At 41.2% G+C, this 26,156-nt stretch overlaps 1 protein-coding gene and 1 long non-coding RNA gene across 2 annotated transcripts in view; one reads left to right on the forward strand and one right to left on the reverse strand.

Moving 5' to 3' along the window:
- Nucleotides 1-18,583, reverse strand: part of LOC117510148 (transmembrane protein 132D-like) — a 202,939-nt gene extending 184,356 nt beyond the window's left edge. The window contains exon 1 of the mRNA XM_034169760.1: nt 18,471-18,583. Within this exon, the coding sequence (XP_034025651.1) occupies nt 18,471-18,516 (46 nt within the window). The 5' untranslated portion in view covers nt 18,517-18,583. The remainder of the gene's footprint in view (nt 1-18,470) is intronic.
- Nucleotides 1,066-20,419, forward strand: LOC117510149. The gene is made up of 3 exons (XR_004560632.1): nt 1,066-1,076; nt 12,563-12,566; nt 20,323-20,419. It is a non-coding gene; the product is annotated as an uncharacterized LOC117510149 (long non-coding RNA).
- The last annotated feature ends 5,737 nt before the right edge of the window (nt 20,420-26,156 follow it).

Here is a 26,156-nt window from a genome sequence, read left to right on the forward strand (position 1 = left end):
AGACAGTGCACCTTCTCAATTATATCGTGTTTTGTTTATTGCAAATACCAGTACAGACTGAGTCAAGCAGACAAGTTGTGAACTGATGGTACAGGCAGATTAATTAATGCATAAAGCCCTGGTCACACCGAATAATGAGCTATGACTAATGAGCCACATGGCATACTTTTTTGGTACGAGTGGAATTATTCAGGAAACATTGGAGAATAGTAGCTCTTAGAGGCTCTTTGAGGCAGATTATTCAGCTAACGAGGCTCATCTCTGAGCCTGGTGCTAATTTCAAGAAGTTCAAAATTTAGCAAAATAGTGTGGGGAGATTTGTGTATGAGGTACTACGAGGACAAACAAGGATGTTAGAGGCGTATTACTGGTGAGTACAAGGCTGTTAGAGGCCCATTATCCGAGTACCTGTTGGCTACGAGGACAGGCTACCTGCAACAGAGCAGGTTCCACTCTGAGAACTTGGGGGAGGTGATGGTCGAGTGGTTAAGGCATTGGGATTGAGACCAGAAGATCTTCGGTTCAAATACCAGCCTGACTGGAAAATCACTAAGGGCTCTTGGGCAAGGTCTTTAATCCCCTATTGCTCCTGGTGTGTAGTGAGCATCTTGTGTGGCAGCACCCTGACATCAGAGTGAATGTGAGGCATTATTTGTAAAGCACTTTGAGAATCTGTTGCAGATGGAAAAGTGCGATATAAATGCAGTCCATTTTTACCATTTGAGAAAGCCCTTGTAGCCTTTTTTAACATTTCCTGCATTTCCTTGTGCCTCGTTATTTGAACGATCACTGAAATTTCTGACAAATTTACGAGGTCTATTAGAAAAGTATCCGACCTTATTATTTTTTCAAAAACCATATGGATTTGAATCACGTGTGATTACATCAGACATGCTTGAACCCTCGTGGGCATGTGAGAGTTTTTTCATGCCTGTCGGTTACGTCATGTGCCTGTGGGCAGTCTTTGAGTGAGGAGTCGCCCACCCTCTCGTCGTTTTTTTTCATTGTTTAGGAATGGCTCAGAGACTGCTGCTTTGTTTGATCAAAATTTTTTCAAAACTCTAAGGCACAACTGAGTGGACACCATTCGATAAATTCAGCTGGTTTTCTGTAAAAATTTTAACGGCTGATGAGAGATTTTGGTCTGGTAGTGTCACTTTAAGGACGGCCCACGGCACCTGACGGCGATCTACGCTTCGAGGCGGCAGCGTCTCGCAGTTTCAAGTTGAAAACTTCTACATTTCAGGCTCTGTTGACCCAGGAAGTCGTCAGAGAACAGAGAACTTTCAGTAGAAGTCGGCATGAGGAGTTTATTCGGACATTCCATTGTTAACAGACATTTTGTAATGAAAGAACATGCGGACAGAGTCGCATGTCGGGCCGGACCCGACCGCGGGGGTCGCGACAGGAAAAACACCTCAGTTGGAAACCTTAACGGGCAAGTTGGAACATGCCCAAGCTGTTAAACAATTTCTCAGTTACTCACTTGTTGAAAGCCATCAAAAGCCACCTGAATTTTACAAATGGTTTTCAACACGGAGGTGTTTTTCCTGTCGCGGCGCACACAGATTCGCCGAGTCGTCACGGAAACGACTCGGCGAATTTGCGCGCACGTCTTTCATTAAAAAATGTCCTTAAACAGTGGAATGTCCACATAAAGTCCTCATGCCGGCCTCTTCTGAATCGTCTCTGTTCTCTCACGACGTCCTGGGTGAATTAAGCCTTAAATTAGGATGTTTTCAGGTCGAAACAGGCCGACGACGGCGCCTGGAAGCGCTGCACGACGTCCCAGTCCGTGGGAAGTCCTTACACCAACAGAAACACCCCATAATCTCTCATCAGCCGTTACACTTTTCACCGAAAACCAGCTTAATTTCTCGAATAGTATCCACTCGGATATTCCTCACAGGTCCAGAAAAAATTTTGATAAAGCAACGCGCGCCGTCTCGAGCAGCGTGTGAAACAAAGGAATTCAGCCGAGAGGGCGGGACCACATCTCACTCAAGGCCTGCCCACAGGGAAATGACGTCACCGACACACGTGAAAAAACTCACGCATGCGCACGAGGGTTCAAGCATGATTGGTGGAATCGCACGTCATTCAAATCCATATAGTTAAAAAAAAAAATAAAATTGTCGGTTTATTGTCTAATAGACCTCATATACATGCCTCATTATTCATGGCTTTATTATTCAGCCTGCCGGGGCTTAAGACAAACTGTAAGCAGAATGATATTAAAGGAGTGATTTTGAAAAAGGAAAATTGTTTTTTTTTTTTTTTTTTCTGAGAAAAATGGGTGCTGCACTCACTGTAATTTACTGTCTAGAATAACCCCAGATTTCATCACTCATCTTCAACCGCTTTTCCGGGTTCGGGTCGAGGGGGAAACAGCTCCAGCAGGGGACCCCAGACTTCCCTTTCCCGTGCCACCCCTGACTGGTGGATCACGAGGTGTTCCCAGGCCAGTGTGGAGATATAATCTCTCCATCTAGTCCTGGGTCTTCCCCGGGGTCTCCTCCCAGATGGATGTGCCTGGAACACCTCCCTAGGGAGGCGCCCAGGAGGCATCCTTACCAGATGCCTGAACCACCTCAGCTGGCTCCTTTCAACACGAAGGAGCAGCGACTCTACTCCGAGCTCCCCACGGATGACTGAACTTCTCACCCTATCTCCAAGGGAGACACCAGCCACCCTCCTGAGGAAGCCCATTTGGGCCGCTTGCACGCGCGATCTAGTTCTTTCGGTCATGACCCAACCCTCATGACCATAGGTGAGAGTAGGAACGAAGACTGACCAGCAGATTGAGAGCTTCGCCTTTTGGGTCAGCTCTGTTTTCGTCACAACAGTACGGTAGAGCTAATACAATACTGTACTGTACCGTACGCAGGAACAGTCTTCCTGCGACCGTGAGGCAGTCTGAGTCTGTGGACATTTTTAGGTCAAGACTCAAAACCTATTTTTATTCTCTTTCTTATGGATAGTTTTTATTTTTATTTGTTTTATTCTTTTACTTCTGTTTTTATTTATGTATTTGAATTTTTATTCATTTTTAATTATTTATTCAATTTTATGTTGACTTGTTTTATGTAAGGCACCTTGAGACAGCTTTTGCTGTGATTTGGCGCATTATAAGCGAAATAAATTAAATTAAATACCGCCCCTGCTGCACCAATTCTCCGGCCAATTTCACGCTCCATCGTGCCCTCACTCATGAACAAGACCCCGAGGTGCTTGAACTCCTTCACTTGGGGCAAGGCCGTATTCCCTACCCGGAGTTGGCAATCCATCGGTTTCCTGCTGAAAACCATGGCCTCAGATTTAGAGGTGCTGATCCTCATCCCAGCCACTTCACACTCAGCTGAGAACTGATCCACTGAGTGTTGGAGGTCACCGGCCGATGAAGCCAACAGATCTCAGAGCATCTAGAACTCAGAAATTTTTGGGGGGTTCATGCCCCGTCTCCCCTAGTAATTTTGGGTTTCAGCTTTTTTTTGTTTTTCACCAATTTCCTCCCTGAATCTGGGCAAAATTCATGTACAGCAGGTGTTACCAACTGAAGTAGTAATGTAGTTTTCACCTGCTCAGTTTTAACACTGTTTATTTCTCTTCAATACAGTTTGGTCCTTTGCTTTGCTCAAGGACCGGGCTACAAAGCATGTTTAAAGGCCTGTCAGGGGTGAAGAACAACAGCGGTGGCTCCCCTGAATGAAAACCACAGATAAATATTGCAGACTGAGAATGATCCAGCAATGTCAGTGGGGTTAATGTGATGGTGGTGATTGAAAAAAAAATCCTCCAAAAGCAGCTGCAACTGAAGGACATCCAGGGGCAGAAGGGGCCGAATGCTTCTGCTTCAGGATGTGGACTGACGGCTCTCCCTGCTCACGGCTTTTTCGGATCATGTTAAGCTCAAAGAGCAAAGGAAGATCGGACATTCTTGTTCGGATTGCCAATGTGTGAGCTCGCTGGATCTCATCAAGCGGCTTCAACGTATGTGGGAACCCAAATGAGACCTTTACTTTGCCACTGCAGGACAATAGCATTTCATTACCACAAAGTCTGGTAGCCCTGACAGTCTTTGCATTTCAAATATGGTCATAATCACACTGGCATACCACACGTCTGTCCTTTGTTGTTATGGATTCATTGTGCTGCACAGACATTCCTCCTGCACATATTTGATTCCTCTTGTTTCCTGGTTCATGTTATCCATTTTCTACACTCGTCGCAGAGTGCGTCCTGCAGCCGTGCGACACACAATCCTCAATTAGGATCACGTTGTGCACAGCAGCTCACCGGGCTTTAGCATACGGCAAGCCTCTTCACTTTGAGCCACTGAGTCATAAAAGGAGCGCTGTTCTCAGGGAGGAGCATCACCAAGGTGACTGTCATCACTGGCGCCATTAGTCACGCTGAGAAAGTGTTTAGCATCTACACTGTGCAGAGGTAAAATCAATACTCAAGCAATCAATTAGTCAACTGACAAGAAAACTGTTTTGATTGTATTATGCAGAAAAAGCAAACATATTATAGATCCTCCAATATAAAAATTGTATACATTTACAGCCAGGCCCATACGTAATTGAACAGTGACATCATTGTATTTATGCATTTTTTGTCATTTTGTCTCTGCACAGCACTCCAGTGGAGTTAGAATGAAACAATCCAGATGTGCTTGTTGTGTAGACGTCCAGCTTTAATTCAGTGGATTTAACAAAAAACTTGCACTGGGAATTAAGGCCAGTTGTATACATCGTGGTAGCATGGTGGCTTAGTGGTTAGCACTGTTGCCTCACAGCAAGAAGGTTGTGGGATCACTTCCCATCTGGGGTCTTTGTGTTTGGAACTTGCATGTTCTCCCCATGCTCACGTGGGTTCCCCCCCAGGTGCCCCCACATCTAAGGCCATGCCTATTAGGTGAATTGGAAACGTTAAATTGTGTACATGCGGGGGTGAATGTGTATGTCCAGTGGTGGGCACAGTTCTGCTAATTAGCAAAGCAAACTTTTTCATTCGTGCATTAGCTTTTCACCTTACTTTGAAAACCAAGTAGCTTCTGCTAAATTTCATTCCGCTAACTTTCAGTCCACTAACATTTTTTTGCTGGCATATACTGACTTTCAACATGCATCGACACAGACAGTGGGTAGGAGATATGAAACCCAAAGCATTTTTCACTTATGGTTTAATTTATAAACAACTAATTCCGGACAGTTTAATCGACATTAACGGCAACTCTGGCATTTATACAATGTGAAAATATTGCATATATATTTTAAAGTAATCCGCTAATTCTGAAGGTTTGAGTGTTAACTGACACACATGCCAAAAGGCATTATGGGAAATTCAAATGAGTCTCCTCTCATCACTCCCCCCCCCCCCCCCAGGAAAATACATAGAACACTGCCATCTACTGGACGGCAGTTAGCAGTTAACTGTAACTTCCACTAGTTTTTTGTGGTTTATCGGTTTAGCGTTATAAAAAGCTAACTTTTCAGTTACGGATTAGCGATTATCAAAGTTACCTTTTTGGTTAGCTGTGCCCACCACTGTGTATGTCTACATGCAGCCCTGCAACAGATTGGTGTCCTGTCCAGGGTGTACCCTGTCTTATGACGTTTGACTGCTGGGATACCCCCATAACCCTTAAATGGACTAAACGGATAAAGAAAATGGATGGATACATCATGCCCCCACAATAAGATACCATAAAAAAATCTAACAAAATTAATACAAAGATTACTGTTAATTCAAATCATCATTTTTATAGCCACTTTTCTTTTGAAAAGTCATTGGACTGATACATTAATGCTGCACTTACACATAGGCAGGACGTGTAACGAATGTCATATTGCATCATTCTTGGCACATTCCTGACATTCTTAACGTGATTTAACACATCTGAATAGGTTTCTTAATAGTGCATGTTGGTGTGTGATATTCATGATTTTCGTGGATGTTTTTGGCTGTCAAAAAAATCTTCCACGAATGTCACGCACCACCCTCATTTCCCCTCATGTCGTGGAGGTCGCAACTGAGCTTGTTGATCCATCTTCATTAGTGGTGATCCCTAACAGAGCGTGACAGCGTTCTCTGACGTGTGCACAATTAAACCCTGCTACACCGCATTCAATTTCATTGCTGCAGTATGCTGAAGGAGGACAGTGATGCCAAGTCGGCTAAAAGTTTTGTTCCAATGCTCATCAGCGCACTTCTGCAGGTGCTCCACCTGCTGCTGCTATTGTGCCTGATGTTTGGGAAAATGCGTGAGACGAGAGCCACGTGGAGCCACACATCTGGATCTCTCCGTCTCCTCCTCTTCTCTGAGCCACTCCATGGCACAGAGCCCAACTAAGCATGCAATTACAAAGTTCTGTTGTGGATTTTGAGGAGCAAACTGGAGCGATCTGAACTGTTCAGCAGCTGATGGATGAATATGTGTGTGTGTGTGTGTGTGTGTGTGTGTGTGTGTGTGTGTGTGTGTGTGTGTGTGTGTGTGTGTGTGTGTGTGTGTGTGTGTGTGTGGAGACAATTTGCCTCATTCACAAAGTGACAGAACGTAACAATGTGCTGTTATGCGCAATAGTGCAGAACAGCGCGCAACAACACGGAACATTAATTCTTGACCATGCGTAATGGTTCCTGATAATTCCATTAATCGTAATGCATGGTAACAGGTTGCAGCAGTGCCTCAAATCATCACATTCATGATCAGCGGCCAAGAATGTATACTTTGTGGCATTTCTGGCTTGTCATCGTTATGTGTAAACACAGCATAACATTTCCAAGTCACTGAATATGTCTTGGACTTCATTTACATCAAGTCATTAAGAAATACAAACAGTATGACAGTAATAAGGTGTTGGCAGGTCTCCAAAACTGATTCACTGTGCAAGAAATAGAATAGTGAGGGAAGCCACCAAGCCATGCAGGCCACTCTATGTTACAGACTTTTGTGGTTGTGAATGGACACATTGTGCATCATACAACTTTTATATGGAGTAGCTCCAGTTGTACAACCGCATAATAGAATGATACAGAAAAGGTTTTTCTTTAAAAGAATGTCAAATTTCAGATACAGTTTGCCAGAGGGAACATGGGAGACTCAAGCCTAGGTTTTGCTAGGATCAGTTTTCTTGTGAGAAACTTCTCTGTTCCACTCCACCATGATGTTATGATGCGTGATTCAACAGTCAGACTATTCACAGTTTCTACAATCACAGCCACAGAAGAGTAATCCTCCTTCTGAGTTGTCATGTGGCTCTTGATGGCTTTCCTCACTTGTCTCCTTCTTTCATGGTGAAACAGATTTTGAGAACTGCCTACTGCAGACAGATTTACAATATAATACCATACTGTTTGCATTACTTAATGATTGATGTAAATGAAGTCTGAGACATATTCTGTCATGAACTTGGGCACAAAAACACAGGATGCAATTGCAAGACCCACTCAGTAACATGGTGTGAGAAAATGGGTTTAATCCAAAACCAGGCACAGAAAAGCAGACGAAAAACAGCATTGGTTTCCAAAACATGTCACAAAAAGTGAGGTCTACGAACAGGAAAGAGGTTCAAAACATGGCATGGCAAGAAGTCAAACAAGGACTGTGGAAAGAGGCAGATAGCGAAGATACAAAGGTACAATGAACTGGCAAAGACATACAGAAAACTAGGAGGCTTAAAAACAACAGATGAAGAGGGAAAATGCCTGATTGTTTAGGAAAAGAGTCACAGCCCAGATACAAGACAATTGAAAGACAAGCAGTTCACAAAACATATACACAGTCCCACATAACATATTCAAGGACTTGGAAATTTTCATCCATCCAACTTCTGACGTGTCATAAAATAATTGTCTATAAAAGTGATTATTTATATCATAACGTGATCCTTGTATTTAGTTTGTCCAATTACTTATGAACTTTGCAAATAGACACACTATGGTACACACAGCCTTCATTCCTAAATCTTTAATGTATTATTAACCATTATACACCATTATAACCCATCAAAAAACTAACAGTTTACACTCAAAAAACACACAGCATGATTGTTTCATATTAACTCCACTATGTTGGTGTGCAGAAATAAAATTATGAGGCCTGTGTCACTGTGGATGTGCCACAAGCTTGGCCTCTGAAAAATAATTTGTATGCCTTATTTATTTATTTATTTATTTACATAATTACAAAATAATGGAAATAATTAGTTGTACTAGAAATAAATAGCCAATAGCCACTATATTAAAGTGTTTGTCGGTTAAATTCCTGTTTTTTCTTTCTTTTTCTTTTTTTTTTTTGACAACAGGCAACAAAATAAAGTGATCTGGCACAGCTTCAGAATTTTGTAGGCGACAGCAATGAAATGACAAATGTAGCATACAGTGCATCCACAAAGTATTCACAGCGCTTCACTTCTTCCACATTTTATGTTACAGTTTTATTCCAAAATGGAGTAAATTCATTTTTCCCCTCAAACTTCTACTTACAACACCCCATAATGATAGCATGAGAAAAGTTTTTTTGAAATTTTTGCAAATTTATTCATAATAATAAACTAAGAAGTCACACGTACAGTAGTATTCACACTCTTTGCTCAGTACTTTGTTGATGCATGTTTGGCAGCAATTACAGCCTCAGGTCTTCTTGAATATGATGCCACAAGCTTGGTGCACCTATCTTTGTCCATTCCTCTTTGCAGCACCTCTCAAGCTCCATCAGGTTGGATGGGGACCCTCGGTGCACAGCCATTTTCAGGTCTCTTCAGAGATGCTCAATCAGATTCAGGTCTGGGCTGTGGCTGGGCCACTCAAGGACATTCAGAGTTGTCCTGAAGCCACTCCTTTGATATCTTGGCTGTGCTTAGCATCATTGTCCTGCTGAAAGATGAACCATCGCTCCAGTCTGAGGTCAAGAGCGCTCTGAAGCAGGTTTTCATCCAGGATGTCTTTGTACATTGCTGCATTCATCTTTCCCTCAATTCTGACTAGTCTCCCAGTTCCTGCCATTGAAAAACATCCCCACAGCATGATGCTGCCACCACCATGCTTCACTGTAGGGATGGTGCCTGGTTTCCTCCAAACATAACGCCTGGCATTCACACCGAAGAGTTCAATCTTTGTCTCATCAGACCAGAGAATTTTGTTTCTGATGGTCTGAGAGTCTCAGGTGCCTTTTGGCAAACTCCAGGCAGGTTGCCATGAGCCTTTTACTAAGGCATGGCATCCATTTGGCCACTCTACCATACAGACCTGATTGGTGGATTTCTGTAGAGATGGTTGTCCTTGCGGCAGGTTCTCCACTCTCCACAGAAGAATGCTGGAGCTCTGATGGAATGACCATCAAGTCTTGGTCACCTCCCTGACTAAGGCCCTTCTCTCCTTATCGCTCAGTTTAGACGGGCTGCCAGCTCTCAGGAGATTCCTGTTGGATCCGAATTTCCTCCATTTACAGATGATGGAAGCCACTGTGCTGATTGGGACCTTCAAAGAAGCAGAAATGAATCTGTACCCTTCCCCAGATTTGTGCCTCACGACAATCCTGTCTTGGAGGTCTACAGATAATTCCAGATAATTGACTTTGTGCTGACTTTGTGCTCTGACATGCACAGTCACCTGTGGGACCTGATATGTAGACAGGTGTGTGCCTTTCCAAATAATCTACAATCAACTGAATATACCCCAGATGGACACCAATTAAGCTGTAGAAACACCTCAAGGATGATCAGTGGAAACGGATGCATCTAAGCTCAATTGTAAGCTTCATGGCAAAGGCTGTGAATATTTATGTTCATGCGATTTCTTTGTTTCTTTTTTAATAAATTTGTGAAAATCAAATAAAAAAGTTTTTTTACATTGTCATTAAGGGGTATTGTGTGTAGAATTTTGGGGAAAATTTAAATTTCAATCATTTTGAAATAAGACTGTAACATAAAAAATGTGGAAAAAGTGCAGCGCTGTGAATTGTTTCTGGATGCACCGTATATAACTATTATTTAAAATATACAATTAACCAATTGAGTCCATTCTTTGTTCATCTTTTTCTAAAAGAAAGCCAGAATAGTGAAACTTGTGCTTAAATACCAGGTATTCATTAATCCAGCCGATACAACTAAATTACTTCACAAATAAAATTACAGTCACAACAAAATTCAAGAACAAACAATGCTGGGTATTCCTGTAGCAAGATAGAAGACACACTATTATTTGTGTAATTATTCTGAGACCAGGCTGAGGAGAATGCACTTATGAGACCAACAAGACCATCCCAAACCACTGTTGCACTGTGTGGTATAGTAGCCACTGAGTGCAGAGACCTGAACAGCATGGTGAAGGCACCCCATCACATTATTGGGATGCAGCTCACAACCCTGGACACCTCCTACACTGGCCAACTGAAGAAGAAACCATCAGTATTTTCAGAGACTACTATATACACACCGAGGCCACTCCCTGTTTGAACTGCTGCAATCGGTTCAGGACATAAAAATCCAAAACCACTAGACTGAGGAACAGCTTCTATCCAAAAGCTTTGACCTCCGTCACACCCCGATCTACCCAGAACAGAACCCCCCCCCCCCCCACACACACACACACACACACACACACACACACACACACACAAGAACTGTTCGAGACTGAAATCACTTTGCATTATTTTGCACTATTTCTGTACATATGTCATATTATTCTGTGTGTTCCTTCTTGCTGCTGTTTATGACTCTGAGTCATGACTGCTACTTGTAATTTCTGTAAATTTATTTTTTTTTTCTCAATTGGTTAATTTTTTTTTAAGTTTCTAGATATGGAGAGAAGCATTCAGTAATTTCATTGAACATGTGGAAAGGCAAAAAAGAGCTTTCAGATTCAAATGTGTTGTACGTGCCTATTCTGGATTGCAGGGGAGGGACAGGTTCCTCGCACCACAACTGTCTCCACCCTCATGAGATTTCAAACTGACTGAATGTTTAGGGTTCATTTCCAGTAAGCAATCCAGATTGCAGCAGGTCTGCCATTATGTAGACCTGGGTTTGAATCCCACCTTTTTCAGATTTTCACAAAACACTGTTTATATCTGCTATGCACAATTTGTTATTGCTTTTTGGCACTAGGTTTCCGACTAATAACTGGAAGATAGACAAACAGGCATAGAATTGGAACCTCCATCTAATTTTGGTGGTGTAGCTAAATCCATAACAGAAAAAAATGAGAGTGATTGAAGCACTTTTGATTGAGATATAATGCAAAATGTACAAATGAGCTTTCCAATATTAAATTCAAATGTCCACAAAATCCACAATCCAGATCAGATTCGCATCAAACTTTGCCAGGCAATAGCGAGTGCCAGTCTGCACCTCACTTTCAAATATGAGAGTGATTGGGACATGTTTGATTCAGATATAATGTAAAATGTACATTAAATGGGGGTTTCAATGATAAATTTAAATGGCCACAAAATCTTTAATCTGGATCAGATCCTGCTCAGACTGTGTCAGTCGATAAAGGATACCATCCTACACGATGCTCTCAAATATGAACGAAATTCGATATTTTTGTCACAGAGTTATCAATCAATCAATCAATCAATCAACTTTTTTCTTGTATAGCGCCAAATCACAACAAACAGTTGCCCCAAGGCGCTCCACATTGCAAGGCAAGGCCATACAATAATTATGAAACACAGTCTACGTCTAAAGCAACATAACCAAGGGATGGTCCAGGGTCACCCGATCCAGCCCTAACTATAAGCCTTAGCGAAAAGGAAAGTTTTAAGCCTAATCTTAAAAGTAGAGAGGGTATCTGTCTCCCTGATCTGAATTGGGAGCTGGTTCCACAGGAGAGGAGCCTGAAAGCTGAAGGCTCTGCCTCCCATTCTACTCTTACAAACCCTAGGAACTACAAGTAAGCCCGCAGTCTGAGAGCGAAGCGCTCTAATGGGGTAATATGGTACTATGAGGTCCCTAAGATAAGATGGGACCTGATTATTCAAAACCTTATAAGTAAGAAGAAGAATTTTAAATTCTATTCTAGCATTAACAGGAAGCCAATGAAGGGAGGCCAACACGGGTGAGATATGCTCTCTCCTGCTAGTCCCCGTCAGTACTCTAGCTGCAGCATTCTGAACCAACTGAAGGCTTTTTAGGGAACTTTTAGGACAACCTGATAATAATGAATTACAATAGTCCAGCCTAGAGGAAACAAATGCATGAATTAGTTTTTCAGCATCACTCTGAGACAAGACCTTTCTGATTTTAGAGATACTGCGTAAATGCAAAAAGGCAGTCCTACATATTTGTTTAATATGCGCTTTGAATGACATATCCTGATCAAAAATAACTCCAAGATTTCTCACAGTATTACCAGAGATCAGGGAAATGCCATCCAGAGTAACGATCTGGTTAGACACCATGCTTCTAAGATTTGTGGGGCCAAGTACAATAACTTCAGTTTTATCTGAGTTTAAAAGCAGGAAATTAGAGGTCATCCATGTCTTTATGTCTGTAAGACAATCCTGCAGTTTAGCTAATTGGTGCGTATCCTCTGGCTTCATGGATAGATAAAGCTGGGTATCATCTGCGTAACAATGAAAATTTAAGCAATACCGTCTAATAATACTGCCCAAGGGAAGCATGTATAAAGTGAATAAAATTGGTCCTAGCACAGAACCTTGTGGAACTCCATAATTAACTTTAGTCTGTGAAGAAGATTCCCCATTTACATGAACAAACTGTAATCTATTAGACAAATATGATTCAAACCACCGCAGCGCAATGCCTTTAATACCTATGACATGCTCTAATCTCTGTAATAAAATTTTATGGTCAACAGTATCAAAAGCAGCACTGAGGTCCAACAGAACAAGCACAGAGATAAGTCCACTGTCCGAAGCCATAAGAAGATCATTTGTAACCTTCACTAATGCTGTTTCTGTACTATGATGAATTCTAAAACCTGACTGAAACTCTTCAAATAGACCATTCCTCTGCAGGTGATCAGTTAGCTGTTTTACAACTACCCTCTCAAGAATCTTTGAGAGAAAAGGAAGGTTGGAGATTGGCCTATAATTAGCTAAGATAGCTGGGTCAAGTGATGGCTTTTTAAGTAATGGTTTAATTACTGCCACCTTAAAGGCCTGTGGTACATAACCAACTAACAAAGATAGATTGATCATATTTAAGATTGAAGCATTAAATAATGGTAGGACTTCCTTGAGCAGCCTGGCAGGAATGGGGTCTAATAAGCATGTTGATGGTTTGGATGAAGTAACTAATGAAAATAACTCAGACAGAACAATCGGAGAGAAAGAGTCTAACCAAATACCGGCATCACTGAAAGCAGCCAAAGATAACGATACATCTTTGGGATGGTTATGAGTAATTTTTTCTCTAATAGTCAAAATTTTGTTAGCAAAGAAAGTCATGAAGTCATTACTAGTTAAAGTTAATGGAATACTCAGCTCAATAGAGCTCTGACTCTTTGTCAGCCTGGCTACAGTGCTGAAAAGAAACCTGGGGTTGTTCTTATTTTCTTCAATTAGTGATGAGTAGAAAGATGTCCTAGCTTCACGAAGGGCTTTCTTATAGAGCAACAAACTCTTTTTCCAGGCTAAGTGAAGATCTTCTAAATTAGTGAGACGCCATTTCCTCTCCAACTTACGGGTTATCTGCTTTAAGCTACGAGTTTGTGAGTTATACCACGGAGTCAGACACTTCTGATTTAAAGCTCTCTTTTTCAGAGGAGCTACAGCATCCAAAGTTGTCTTCAATGAGGATGTAAAACTATTGACAAGATACTCTAACTCCCTTACAGAGTTTAGGTAGCTACTCTGCTCTGTGTTGGTATATGACATTAGAGAACATAAAGAAGGAATCATATCCTTAAACCTAGTTACAGCGCTTTCTGAAAGACTTCTAGTGTAATGAAACTTATTCCCCACTGCAGGGTAGTCCATCAGGGTAAATGTAAATGTTATTAAAAAATGATCAGACAAAAGGGAGTTTTCAGGGAATACTGTTAAGTCTTCTATTTCCATACCATAAGTCAGAACAAGATCTAAAATATGATTAAAGTGGTGGGTGGACTCATTTACTTTTTGAGCAAAGCCGATAGAGTCTAATAATAGATTAAATGCAGTGTTGAGGCTGTCATTCTCAGCATCTGTGTGGATGTTAAAGTCGCCCACTATAATTATCTTATCTGAGCTAAGCACTAAGTCAGACAAAAGGTCTGAAAATTCACAGAGAAACTCACAGTAACGACCAGGTGGACGATAGATAATAACAAATAAAACTGGTTTTTGGGACTTCCAATTTGGATGGAAAAGACTAAGAGACAAGCTTTCAAATGAATTAAAGCTCTGTCTAGGTTTTTGATTAATTAATAAGCTGGAATGGAAGATTGCTGCTAATCCTCCGCCCCGGCCCGTGCTACGAGCATTCTGACAGTTAGTGTGACTCGGGGGTGTTGACTCATTTAAACTAACATATTCATCCTGCTGTAACCAAGTTTCTGTTAGGCAGAATAAATCAATACGTTGATCAATTATTATATCATTTACCAACAGGGACTTAGAAGAAAGAGACCTAATGTTTAATAGACCACATTTAACTGTTTTAGTCTGTGGTGCAATTGAAGGTGCTATATTATTTTTTCTTTTTGAATTTTTATGCTTAAATAGATTTTTGCTAGTTATTGGTGGTCTGGGAGCAGGCACCGTCTCTATGGGGATGGGGCAACGAGGGGATGGCAGGGGGAGAGAAGCTGCAGAGAGGTGTATAAGACCACAGCTCTGCCTCCTGGTCCCAACGCTAGACAGTCACAGTTTGGAGGATCCCAAAAAATTGGCCAGATTTCTAGAAATGAGAGCTGCTCCCTCTAAAGTGGGATGGATGCCGTCTCTCCTAACAAGACCAGGTTTTCCCCAGAAGCTTTGCCAATTATCAATGAAGCCCACCTCATTTTTTGGACACCACTCAGACAGCCAGCAATTCAAGGAGAACATGCGGCTAAACATGTCACTCCCGGTCTGATTGGGGAGGGGCCCAGAGAAAACAACAGAGTCCGACATTGTTTTTGCAAAGTTACACACCGATTCAATGTTAATTTTAGTGACCTCCGATTGGCGTAACCGAGTGTCATTACTGCCGACGTGAATTACAATTTTACCAAATTTACGCTTAGCCTTAGCCAGCAATTTCAAATGTCCTTCGATGTCGCCTGCTCTGGCCCCCGGAAGACAATTGACAATGGTTGCTGGTGTCGCTAACTTTCCTGACTTTGACCTTTGACCTATGACCTTAACAATTAGATCACTTCTTGCCTATCAGGATATGAATCTTCAATAAAATTTCATAACAATATGTGAAAACCTGGGGCTCCAGGCTGTTTACAAACAGACCATCAAACAAATGGGCTAAATCATATGGTGGAGATAATAAGGGTAAAGCTGTTTTTAAAATATTTTAGTGTTGGTTTAAAGTCAATGGAAAATATAAAACTAGCACGTTGCCCATGGGGAGCCACGGGCTCTAGATTGGGTAGTGTTTATAAAATAGGTAGCTGACATTTTTCAAGGGTGGTAATAAATTATGCAAAGTTTCTATAATGAGTTGAAATGATGTGTGAGTCCAGAATGTTTTAGAACCTTTTACCTCAACAATTTTTAGAAGAAGAACTCAACCCTTATTTTTTAATGTTAAGCCCAGGTTACACATAGACAGTTTTGTCGGCGGGTAGTACGTAGGCCGAAGTTCGCGGTAGTTCCGGCTGTTTTCGCGGTGGAAAAGGGCGGAGCATTTTGCCGGTGTTTTGAGCGCTGTACTAGCCGCAAATACTCGGATAAAATGCCGCTAAATCCGCCGAATAAAGCGGCGTTTTGATGCCGTAGCATCCGGCACACATCAGGCAACGGGGGTTAATACCCAGTTCTATCCTTTACAATCGCAGGTTAAGACGCGCGTGAGAACGGCGGTGTTCTGCTGCCGCCGATAATGCCCTGTGTACCGCTGGATTTATCCAGGCAAATCCTGCGTTACTCCAGGAACTTTTGCATATAGGCACCGCCCCCAGAGTATAATAGGCTGAAGCAGCTGTCACTGCAGGGGGAGGGAGCTCATCTCTCAGCCTTTTATTCTCTTTTCCTTTTCCCCTCCTCAACGTGTTGCTCGTCTCCACTACAGGGCTCTCCTCTGCTTCTGAACCAGACCTCTTGGTAAGTCCTTGCCACTGCCAATTTTCTTTTAAGAGGCATACTGGAGCTTCTCTGCAAAAATATCTGGAGCTGGCCACGAGTGAGAGGCCTGCATGCAGCGCGCTAGCGTTTTTATATTGACCGCCGCCTATCGGCCGTTTGGAATACCATTAACCGGGAGGTGCCGTTTAGAACGTCGTACTGTCCGCTAGCGTCGCTGTTTTGTCTGCCTCTGTCGCCAGTTAAAACGCCTTTGAGGATGCCGATGTGGGCTCTATCGCCGTTTTACACACATTTGGTTAGGGATACAACGCCGGCCGCCAATTACGGTGGTGTAAACTGCGGCACTACAGGAAGTGGCAGTATGAAACGGCGATTAAAAAGTATCAAACACCGTTGTTTGCGTTGTCTCCATCGTCACGCGAATTCTTCGGGAGCGCTCCCGGAATTATTCGACATGTTGAATAATTTTTTTGACAATTCCCGGTAAAGCCGGAACTAAGCCACGCCCCCTAGTGCCGGCGTTGACAACGGCGTTTGATCCTTAAGACGGCCAAAAACTCTTCCGGGAGCGCTTACCGTCTATGTGTAAATGGGGCTTTAATTACATATTTTTTATGTTAATTTACTGTCTTAATGTATTTATAAATTGATTAGGTTCTTGTTATCATATACACACTATTATTATTATCATTATCATTATTATTTTATTTTTACTTATATTTTGTCAGTTGATTTTTAAATGGACCACAATGGAAATAAGTGTTTTCACTTTCTTGTGCCATCCATAAATTTTTAACTTATTTTCAATTATATTTTGTACTTACATTGTACTTACTAAATGAAATCACGCACGTACACAGTCACACTTCTAATTTAAAGATAATTTACCACCTCCTGCTGGAATGGCATGTTACTCCAGAATGTAATTAGTAACATTAGCTAATAGCCGTAGCTTCTCAAAAACATATTAGTCCTATCAATGTTCTGTTTTGGCAGCATTCATCCTTGACCCAAAATACATAAGCATATCAAACAGCAAATGTCAGCTGTCCTCAGTTTGTCTGTGATCAAAGTTATATGCACACATGAAGAAATTCTTGTCTTTTCCACATTCTGCTGCAAGCAAGTGCTTTTATTTTTAGACACAAATAGAGGCAGTGTCGGAAGACATCAAACGCAATACACATTTCACTCATGGTAACAGCCACATGACTCTTAACTCAGTCATGGTAACAGCAACATGACACTAACTAAACTGACTAAACCAACTGAACTACAAAACACCTAAATCAATAACACTAACAACACAGTTCAACTAACAACCACAATAACAACATTTCAAACCCCAAACTCCCATGGTGCATTGCAGCACAATGTCCATTGTTTACTGGTTAGCTAAAATTGCTCATTCTCAAAAAAAAGTCCTATAAACTTTCTATTTTCGTAACGTTCATCCTTGACCCTAAATTCTTACCAAACGGCAAATGTTAGGTCTCCCAAGTTTTTGCGTGATCAAAGCCGTACTCATGCATGCATACATGCACACAGAGGCCACTTGGCTATTATAATATAGATATGTTGTTTAATCCAGTACATGCATTTTGAAGAAGTGTAAAAGCAGTTCAATAAAACATCCCAAATTCAAAAGGTAGAAAAGCCTCAAAGTTGATAAGACGGAACATTTGAAATGTATCATTTTGCCATATTAACGAAATGAAACAATTTTTAACAAAATGTATGTTATTTTCTTTTACTGTTCATTCGCTTAAGTAACTAATGGTATCTGCCCTAAATGAAAATAATTGTTAGCTGCAGCCCTGCAGTTGTAACCTTTTCCCAACCAGATAAGTGATTCATTATGAGCCCACCTCCAGCTCTCAGCTGTGTTTGCTGTGTTTTCTGAATGCATTTCCAAATATCAGCTAGAGTAAATGTTGCTTTTGACACCATGGCCTTCAAATGATAACTACAAACCCAACAATTTACATGCAGGTTAATGTAGGGCAATAGGTTTTTTCACAGTGTGCTGTCACTGCAGCTGTCTGGAACATTTTTCTTAAAAAAACAATAGTAATTCAAAATAATTATATATCATATGACAAAATAAAAATAAAGCCCCATACTGTAGCTTCTGCTGTATGTGAATATACTTGTGCATCAGACACACACTGCAGTGATCTTGAATGTGATGAATCTGTCAGAGACATTATGTTGCTGCTCCTTGTGTTCCAACTCAAACTTTGTGCAGTGGATGAGTGTCACGCGTCAGCGCGCTTACCTCCCAGAAATAACACCACCGACTGAAGCGCAAGGATGTGCAACATGTTTCAGGATCACCATGCAGAATCCCTCATTCGAAATAAATACATAAAAGGCGCACAGTATGCAAGTCCGGGCGGATTTTAGCTGTTTTAGTTTCAAGAAAATTGGGATCCTTGGATAAAAAAATATTTAAAAGTCGTCATACATGTGTGGAGATGTTTTAAAAAAATGATAGTTCCTGTGGTGAAATGTTTGGCCAAGACTTCTCTGAGATGTTACCACTTAGGCAGCTTTGATCTCGAAAATTCAGACCAACTTGCCAGCGGCTTTGCATCACTGTTAAGCATTTTTGGGGGGGTGGGAAAACGCTGGGATGGCGCAAACCGCAGCCAAACGCCGGTTATAATTCTTTTTGTGGATGAGTTGCAAAGTGTCCAAGAAGCATCCCCGCTGTTTTAACCGCGTCTCCTCCTCACGCGCTCACTTTGTCCGTTCCGTCTCCTCCGCGTCCTGCCATCTTGAAGTTGGCTGCTGTGCGCGTAAAAGTCCGGCACCTTTGCGCCAAAGTGAGCGGCTCCCGGGCGGCACAGAGCATCGTAAATACGCTAGAGTTACGGTTTAAAATTCGCAAGTGGGAGTCAGCCCGCGTCCACAGAAACTCAGCCGGTGCTGTCGAGTCCTGGAGCGCAGGTCCGAAACGCAGCAACCAAACAGAGCGCGCGACCACCTCTGATCCGAAGGGACAGACGGACAGTTACACCTCGGCACCAGCGGGTTCTAACATCCAGCCCGCTGTCAGCTCTTCAGTGGATTCAGATTGAAAGTACAGGCTGCGTAAAATGCGCGTCCGATGTGCGTCGCCGGCAGGAAAAAAGGGAGAAGAAAAGGCTCAAAGTGCTACTGAGACTAATTAACACGTGATCAACCACTTTGACCCATTAAATCCACATAAAACCCAAAGTCATCTCATCCTATAAATACCGCCATCTTCAGATATGCGCCTTTTACGCAAAGCTTTGCCCCCTCCCACTGATCCTGCTGCCCCGCGCGGACAAAAGAATGACTTTTAAAGTAGTTTCAGGACATTTCAGATTGATTGCGCGGCTGCGTCACTTGGCAGGCAGTAGCGACCCCCTGTGGTAAGAGAACTGAAATGAGAGCTGTAACGTTCATATATTACACGTCCCAAAGTAAAAACGGAATGTATCAAATATCACTGTATGCATAAAGTTTAACAATAAGATGTAAATCATCACTGCTGCAGTCAGTTTTTGAAGTGCAGGCTGCACTTCATTGAACATGACATATGAATGACACTTGACAAAGAATCATACAGTGATTTGTTTGTTTTATTGTTTAGTTTTTTGTGCCCCAAAAAATTGATGATCAGTGACAAACTGTTTATTCATTACAGGAATACTTCTTGTGTCAATAATGATGTAAATAACAATGACAATAACAGGAAATAAAAGACATTTTGACATATATGTTTTAGTTAAAGGTACAGTGTTTAGGATTTACTGTCATCTAGTGGTGAGGTTGCAAATTGCATTGTGCCTTTGTTGGTCATGATTTTCTCTCTCTTTGTATTTTGGCTTCTTTGTGGATGGGGATTCACGCTCCCCTCGCCTTCATTCATGGTAAGTGATATGTGTGATCATCCAGTTCCCATAAGATGAGGGTTCTCAAACTTAGGCCCCATAAAAAAGCAACACATACAGCACCTGCATACAAAGTGAGGAACTGAAAATATCAGATATTTTTAAAATAAATCCTGTTACCATGTTGCATGCAGTCAGTGCACTGCATGCTAGTAGCATGATAAACATGCATACTGTGTGTGAGCGAGACAGCCGCTGACTGTGCAGCTGTCAATGACCGTCTTTGGCCAAAGCATACTCACCACCTAGCGGATGTGCTGGTTCTTGCACCAGCTGTACCGCCGTCAATGAAATTCACCAAAATTAAAAAAAAGAAATGAGGCGGGCTGATTTCGGCATATGTGGGAGTGGATGATAAATTGTTGTCGTTTTCATCGGGCCTTGTTAGCATGCACCAGCAACGATTAGAGAGTGTATGGAGAGCAACCACTGGTTTCTTTTTTCTTCAGTGTTCCACCTGCACTGCAAAATACAAAAGACAGAGTATGTATGTTCATTTCGGGCAAATCTATCAGCAGCATGGCCTCCTCATGGTGGCCCCCCCCATGAGGAGGCCGGTGTTGCAGACTGGATGGTCCCCCTAAAAAAGGGTTCCCCCTTGATGACGCAGTTCACGGATTAAAACCTCGTTTCTGCTTCAAACTACACTCCAGTCATCATCTATCTTAGCGACAGATATCTGAAACTTTTGTACAATAATTTCCACATAAATTCAGCATTACTTCATCATAAAAGCGGTGGCAGCGATCAGAGTGCCGCGGCTAAATGAGCTGCTAGCTGTTGCATTCACTGCGCGTCAGATATTTCAATGCGTCACGGAATTTCACCTCGTTTCTGCTTGAAACTGACTTTAGAATGATTTAAGAGGTTTTACCTTCATCATCTGATGGTTAATAATCACATTAATCCATTTGATTGCTTTGGGTGAAGAGACTCTGTCTCAGACGAGCTGCTGTGGTTCGAAACGACGCATGCACAGATGCAAAAGGAGGACCGATTTTGAGGGGCGGACCGTTCGGTCTGCGACACCGGCTCTCGTGGTTATGAAAAGCTCATTTTAAGGTCATGAAAAGACATTGAGTCATTGTTGTAGATAATTATACCCTAATGAACAGGTGGTTATGAATGCTATTTTCCATGTCTTCTGATAAACACCCCTAAATTATACATACTGTAGCTTTAATGATGTCTGCAAGTCACCTCTCACAGAGTCAGAATAACACCTCTGTGTTTGCACTAAATTTTTGCTTTCACATTGTCTTCAAATTTCCATTTTATTTATTAATTTTTTTCCTGAAGAAGGCCAGTTTTCACTTTCTCCTGAGTGTGTGCAATTTGATCCCAGAGTAAGATTTATTCTTGCACAGCTGCAAAAAGTATTAGAGCTGGAGAACAGCGGTGCTCACTTCCCAAGCTGTAATGGTGGAGACGCACTCACACAAAGGCTCGTGGACGTCCAAAAGTTTCCCCGCTGGAGGCCGAGATTTAGTCAAAGCCCTTGAAGCCCACACCGCACTGAGGTCTATTCAGAGTCCCAGACAGGGTCCAAGTGGTGTCAGTTACAGTGTCTGGAACTGCAAGTCATTAAATAAAAGCAGTTACCATCTCCGAGCCGCACATGGTGAGTCCATTTACTGGAGACACAGGCTGCAGTGAAGCACACAACATCCATGTTGATACATTTCGAAATGTTGTTTTTCAAAAACAGGCTCTCCTGTTCTTTGAAATATTCCATCTGTAGGAGTTTATGTCTTCAGCAATGTGACATTTAGATCTGCTCATCTTTCTGAGGGCAAACTTTGATGTCTGGAAAAAGGTTTCACATCTTTGATGTCTACAAAAAAAAAAAATCTCTGGTTTTGAAGCTTTCACGCCTTGGACACTGAACTGAAGATTCAAATGCAAAATAGGATGCAACACTTCAGACATGTATTTTCACCCAATCTCACACCAGTTCATGACGGTGTCACAAAAAGCGATTTAATCTATGTGTTTGTGATACCTTTCATGAAATACGTCACATTTTCGTCACCCTCACTCACTCATCTTCAACTGCTTACTCCTATTAAGAGTGATGGAGGGGCCGGAGCCTACAGTAGTGTTCAGAATAATAGTAGTGCTATGTGACTAAAAAGATTAATCCAGGATTTGAGTATATTTCTTATTGTTACATGGGAAACAAGGTACCAGTAGATTCAGTAGATTCTCACAAATCCAACAAGACCAAGCATTCATGATATGCACACTCTTAAGGTTATGAAATTGGGCTATTAGTAAAAAAAGGAATAATAGTAGTGTGGCATTCAGTCAGTGAGTTTGTCAATTTTGTGGAACAAACAGGTGTGAATCAGATGTCCCCTATTTAAGGATGAAGCCAGCACCTGTTGAACATGCTTTTCTCTTTGAAAGCCTGAGGAAAATGGGACGTTCAAGACATTGTTCAGAAGAACAGCGTAGTTTGATTAAAAAGTTGATTGGAGAGGGGAAAACTTATACGCAGGTGCAAAAAATTATAGGCTGTTCATCTACAATGGACAAAAAACCAGAGACGCGTGGAAGAAAATGGAAAACAACCATCAAAATGGATAGAATAACCAGAATGGCAAAGGCTCACCCATTGATCAGCTCCAGGATGATCAAAGACAGTCTGGAGTTACCTGTACGTGCTGTGACAGTTAGAAGACGCCTGTGTGAAGCTAATTTATTTGCAATAATCCCCGGCAGAGTCCCTCTGTTAAATAAAAGACACGTGCAGAAGAGGTTACAATTTGCCAAAGAACACATCAACTGGCCTAAAGAGAAATGGAGGAATATTTTGTGGACTGATGAGAATAAAATTGTTCTTTTTTGGTCCAAGGGCCACAGACAGTCTCAAACTCTGAAATCAAGCCACAGTTCACAGTGAAGACAGTGAAGCATGGTGGTGCAAGCATCATGATATGGGCATGTTTCTCCTACTATGGTGTTGGGCCTATATATCACATACCAGGTATCATGGATCAGTTTGGATATGTCAAATTACTTGAAGAGGTCATGTTGCCTTATGCTGAAGAGGACATGCCCTTGAAATGGGTGTTTCAACAAGACAATGACCCCAAGTACACTAGTAAACGAGCAGAATCTTGGTTCAAAACCAACAAAATTAATGCCTCACAGATGTGTAGAAATCATGAAAAACTGTGGTTGTACAACTAAATACTACTTTAGTGATTCACAGGATTGCTAAAAAAGCAGTTTGAACATAATAGTTTTGAGTTTGTAGTGTCAGCAGATGCTACTATTATTGTGAACACCCCCTTTTCTACTTTTTTTTTACTAATAGCCCAATTTCATAGCCTTAAGAGTGTGAATATCATGAATGCTTGGTCTTGTTGGATTTGTGAGAATCTACTGAATCTACTGGTACCTTGTTTCCCATGTAACAATAAGAAATATACTCAAAACCTGGATTAATCTTTTTAGTCACATAGCACTACTATTATTCTGAACACTACTGTATCTCAGCCGTCATAGCACGTGAGGTGGGGTACACCCTGGACAGGACGCAAGTCTGTCACAGGACCACATATAGACAAACAAACACAATTCACACCCACACGCACACCTACGGACAATTTAAAGTTTCCAGTCCACCTAACCTGTGTGTCTTTGGATGTGGGAAGAAGTCGGAGCACCTTGTGGGAACTCACGCAAACACGGGGAGAACATGCAAACTCCACACAGAAAGGCCACATGTTGGTATCAATCCCATGACCTTCTTGGAGTGAGGTAACAGTGCTAACCACTAAACCACTGTGTTGCCCTCATTTTTATGACAGTATCACGAAATTCGGGGTCACATAATTCAGTGTTTGAACTCAATATACTAAACAAAACAACTGCTTCAGGCAGAAATTGATTCAAAATGCTTGCAACATGAAACTGCACAATTTGCTTCCAAAAAATATGCTTTGTTTTTTGAAACACCCAAAAAGCTCAATGAACCAATCGCTTCAGAAAATGAATGGGTGTTTTGAAAAGTAAATAATTGCTTCCATAAGAAAATCAGCATTTCTTAATGCTTCTAAAAGCTAACTGAACAATTTTGGTCGTGAAACAATCAACTGTTTCAAGATATTCGAGATATGAAATGAACCACTTAAATGAGAACATTATTATGGTGGTTTGTCATGAAATTCTTGAAAAACGAAATAACTGATTCAAAAAGATACATTTTACGTGAAACACTCATAAATGCTTCGAGATCTCATGTGTACAAATGAACTAAAAAAAACAAAACAAAACAAAAAAACAAATGAGCAGTTTAGTTTATAAAATTATCCACTGTTTCAAAAGGCTCAAAACAAAAAAGAAATACATTCTTGAGAAAAGTATTTTATTTTGAAATGCTTGAAAGTAATTTAGCTGTCCTGTGCACCTGCAACATTTCCTGTATGTTTGTTTTGTGAATTGGTTTGTAATTTGTGTCTGTAGCATGGCCCAAGCAGAGCGTCACCCCTTTGAGTCTGGTCTGCTTGAGGTTTCTTCCTCAGAGGGAGTTTTTCCTTGCCACTGTTGCTCTGGGGGTTGATAAGGTGAGACCTTACTTGTGTGAAGCGCCTTGAGGCAACCTTGTTGTGATTTGGCGCTATATAAATGAAAATAAATTTAAATTAAATTGAAACTGTCTGATTCTGAAAGACTTTATTCAAAACAACTGAAAAACAAATCAAACTCATTCCCAGTGAGACCAGGGTCCTCTTCTTGGCACTGGCAGGAAGTGACACTTAAGTGGCAACCTGTGGTCCCTCAGTGGTGGTTCTGGACTTTTAAATATAGATTAAAATGAAAACGTGCACTGCTCATAATAGATCACTGACGCTGCTTTCACATATTGATGGTACTCTGTAAAATAAAATGAAATAAAAAAAAAATACCTGTTGCTTTTAATGGTAAACAAACAAAAACAGTAGCTGTAATTGCCAGCATAATTCTGTAAAAAAAAAAAAACAGTAAAAATGCATACATATCAATTTTTTTACAGCTGTTTTAATTTACAAAAAAATATTTAAACCAGCAAATCCAACAGTGTTCTTTATTGTTTGTTTTTTGTTCAAATAACATTATCTTGCTGTCTTTAAATCAGCTTAAAGCAGTTGTTAGTTATTGTGTGTTGAATCCCATTCAATGAGATTTTGTGCTGCTCCCATTTTGGTCAAGGATGCCACAGTTGGCCTGAACCATGGTAACTGAGTAACAGTAACACAAATTCATCATGTTGACCCAATATATTTACATTTAGGTCTACATTTACCTACCTGAACCATGGTAATTAGGTAACAGCAGAGGTGTCAAATCCAGCTTCAGAAAGTAAAAACCCTCCCATGTGTTGCTTCTACCTGTGAACCTAAAACAGGTGATCTCAATGATTAGCTCATCCACCTGCCTGAAGAGCTGAACTAATTACAATCAGCTGGTTTAGTGGGAAGATGGAACAAATATGTGGCTGGACCTTTACTTTCTGAAGCTGGATTTGACACCTCTGGGTAACAGTAACACAAAGTCATCATGTTGACCCAGCAAATTTACATTTAAGTCTACATTTACCTGCCTGAACCATGGAAATTAAGTAACAGTAACACAAAGTCATCATGTTGACCCAACAAATTTACATTTAAGCCTTCATTTACCTGTCTGAACCATGGTAATTAGGTAACAGTAACACAAAGTCATCATGTTGACCCAACAAATTTACATTTAGGTCTACATTTACCTACCTGAACCATGGAAATTAGGTAACAGTAACACAAAGTCATCATGTTGACCCAATAAATTTACACTTAGGTCACTCAACAAAGTTGTTTCTGGAACAGGTGAGAACATTGTCCTAAAAATAAATTCTTGGATATTTTTTTCTCCCAGGCACTGGTTTGTGAATGTGACTGCAAGTCACTGTGTTTGGAAATGTGAAAATGTAATCCTTACAAACATAAATAAATAAATAAATAATGTCCATATTCATAAGTTACTAACACTAAATGAACAGTCAAAGTAGAAGCACA

The sequence above is a fragment of the Thalassophryne amazonica genome, chromosome 5 (genome assembly GCF_902500255.1).
Source record: "Thalassophryne amazonica chromosome 5, fThaAma1.1, whole genome shotgun sequence".
Lineage (NCBI taxonomy): Eukaryota > Metazoa > Chordata > Actinopteri > Batrachoidiformes > Batrachoididae > Thalassophryne > Thalassophryne amazonica.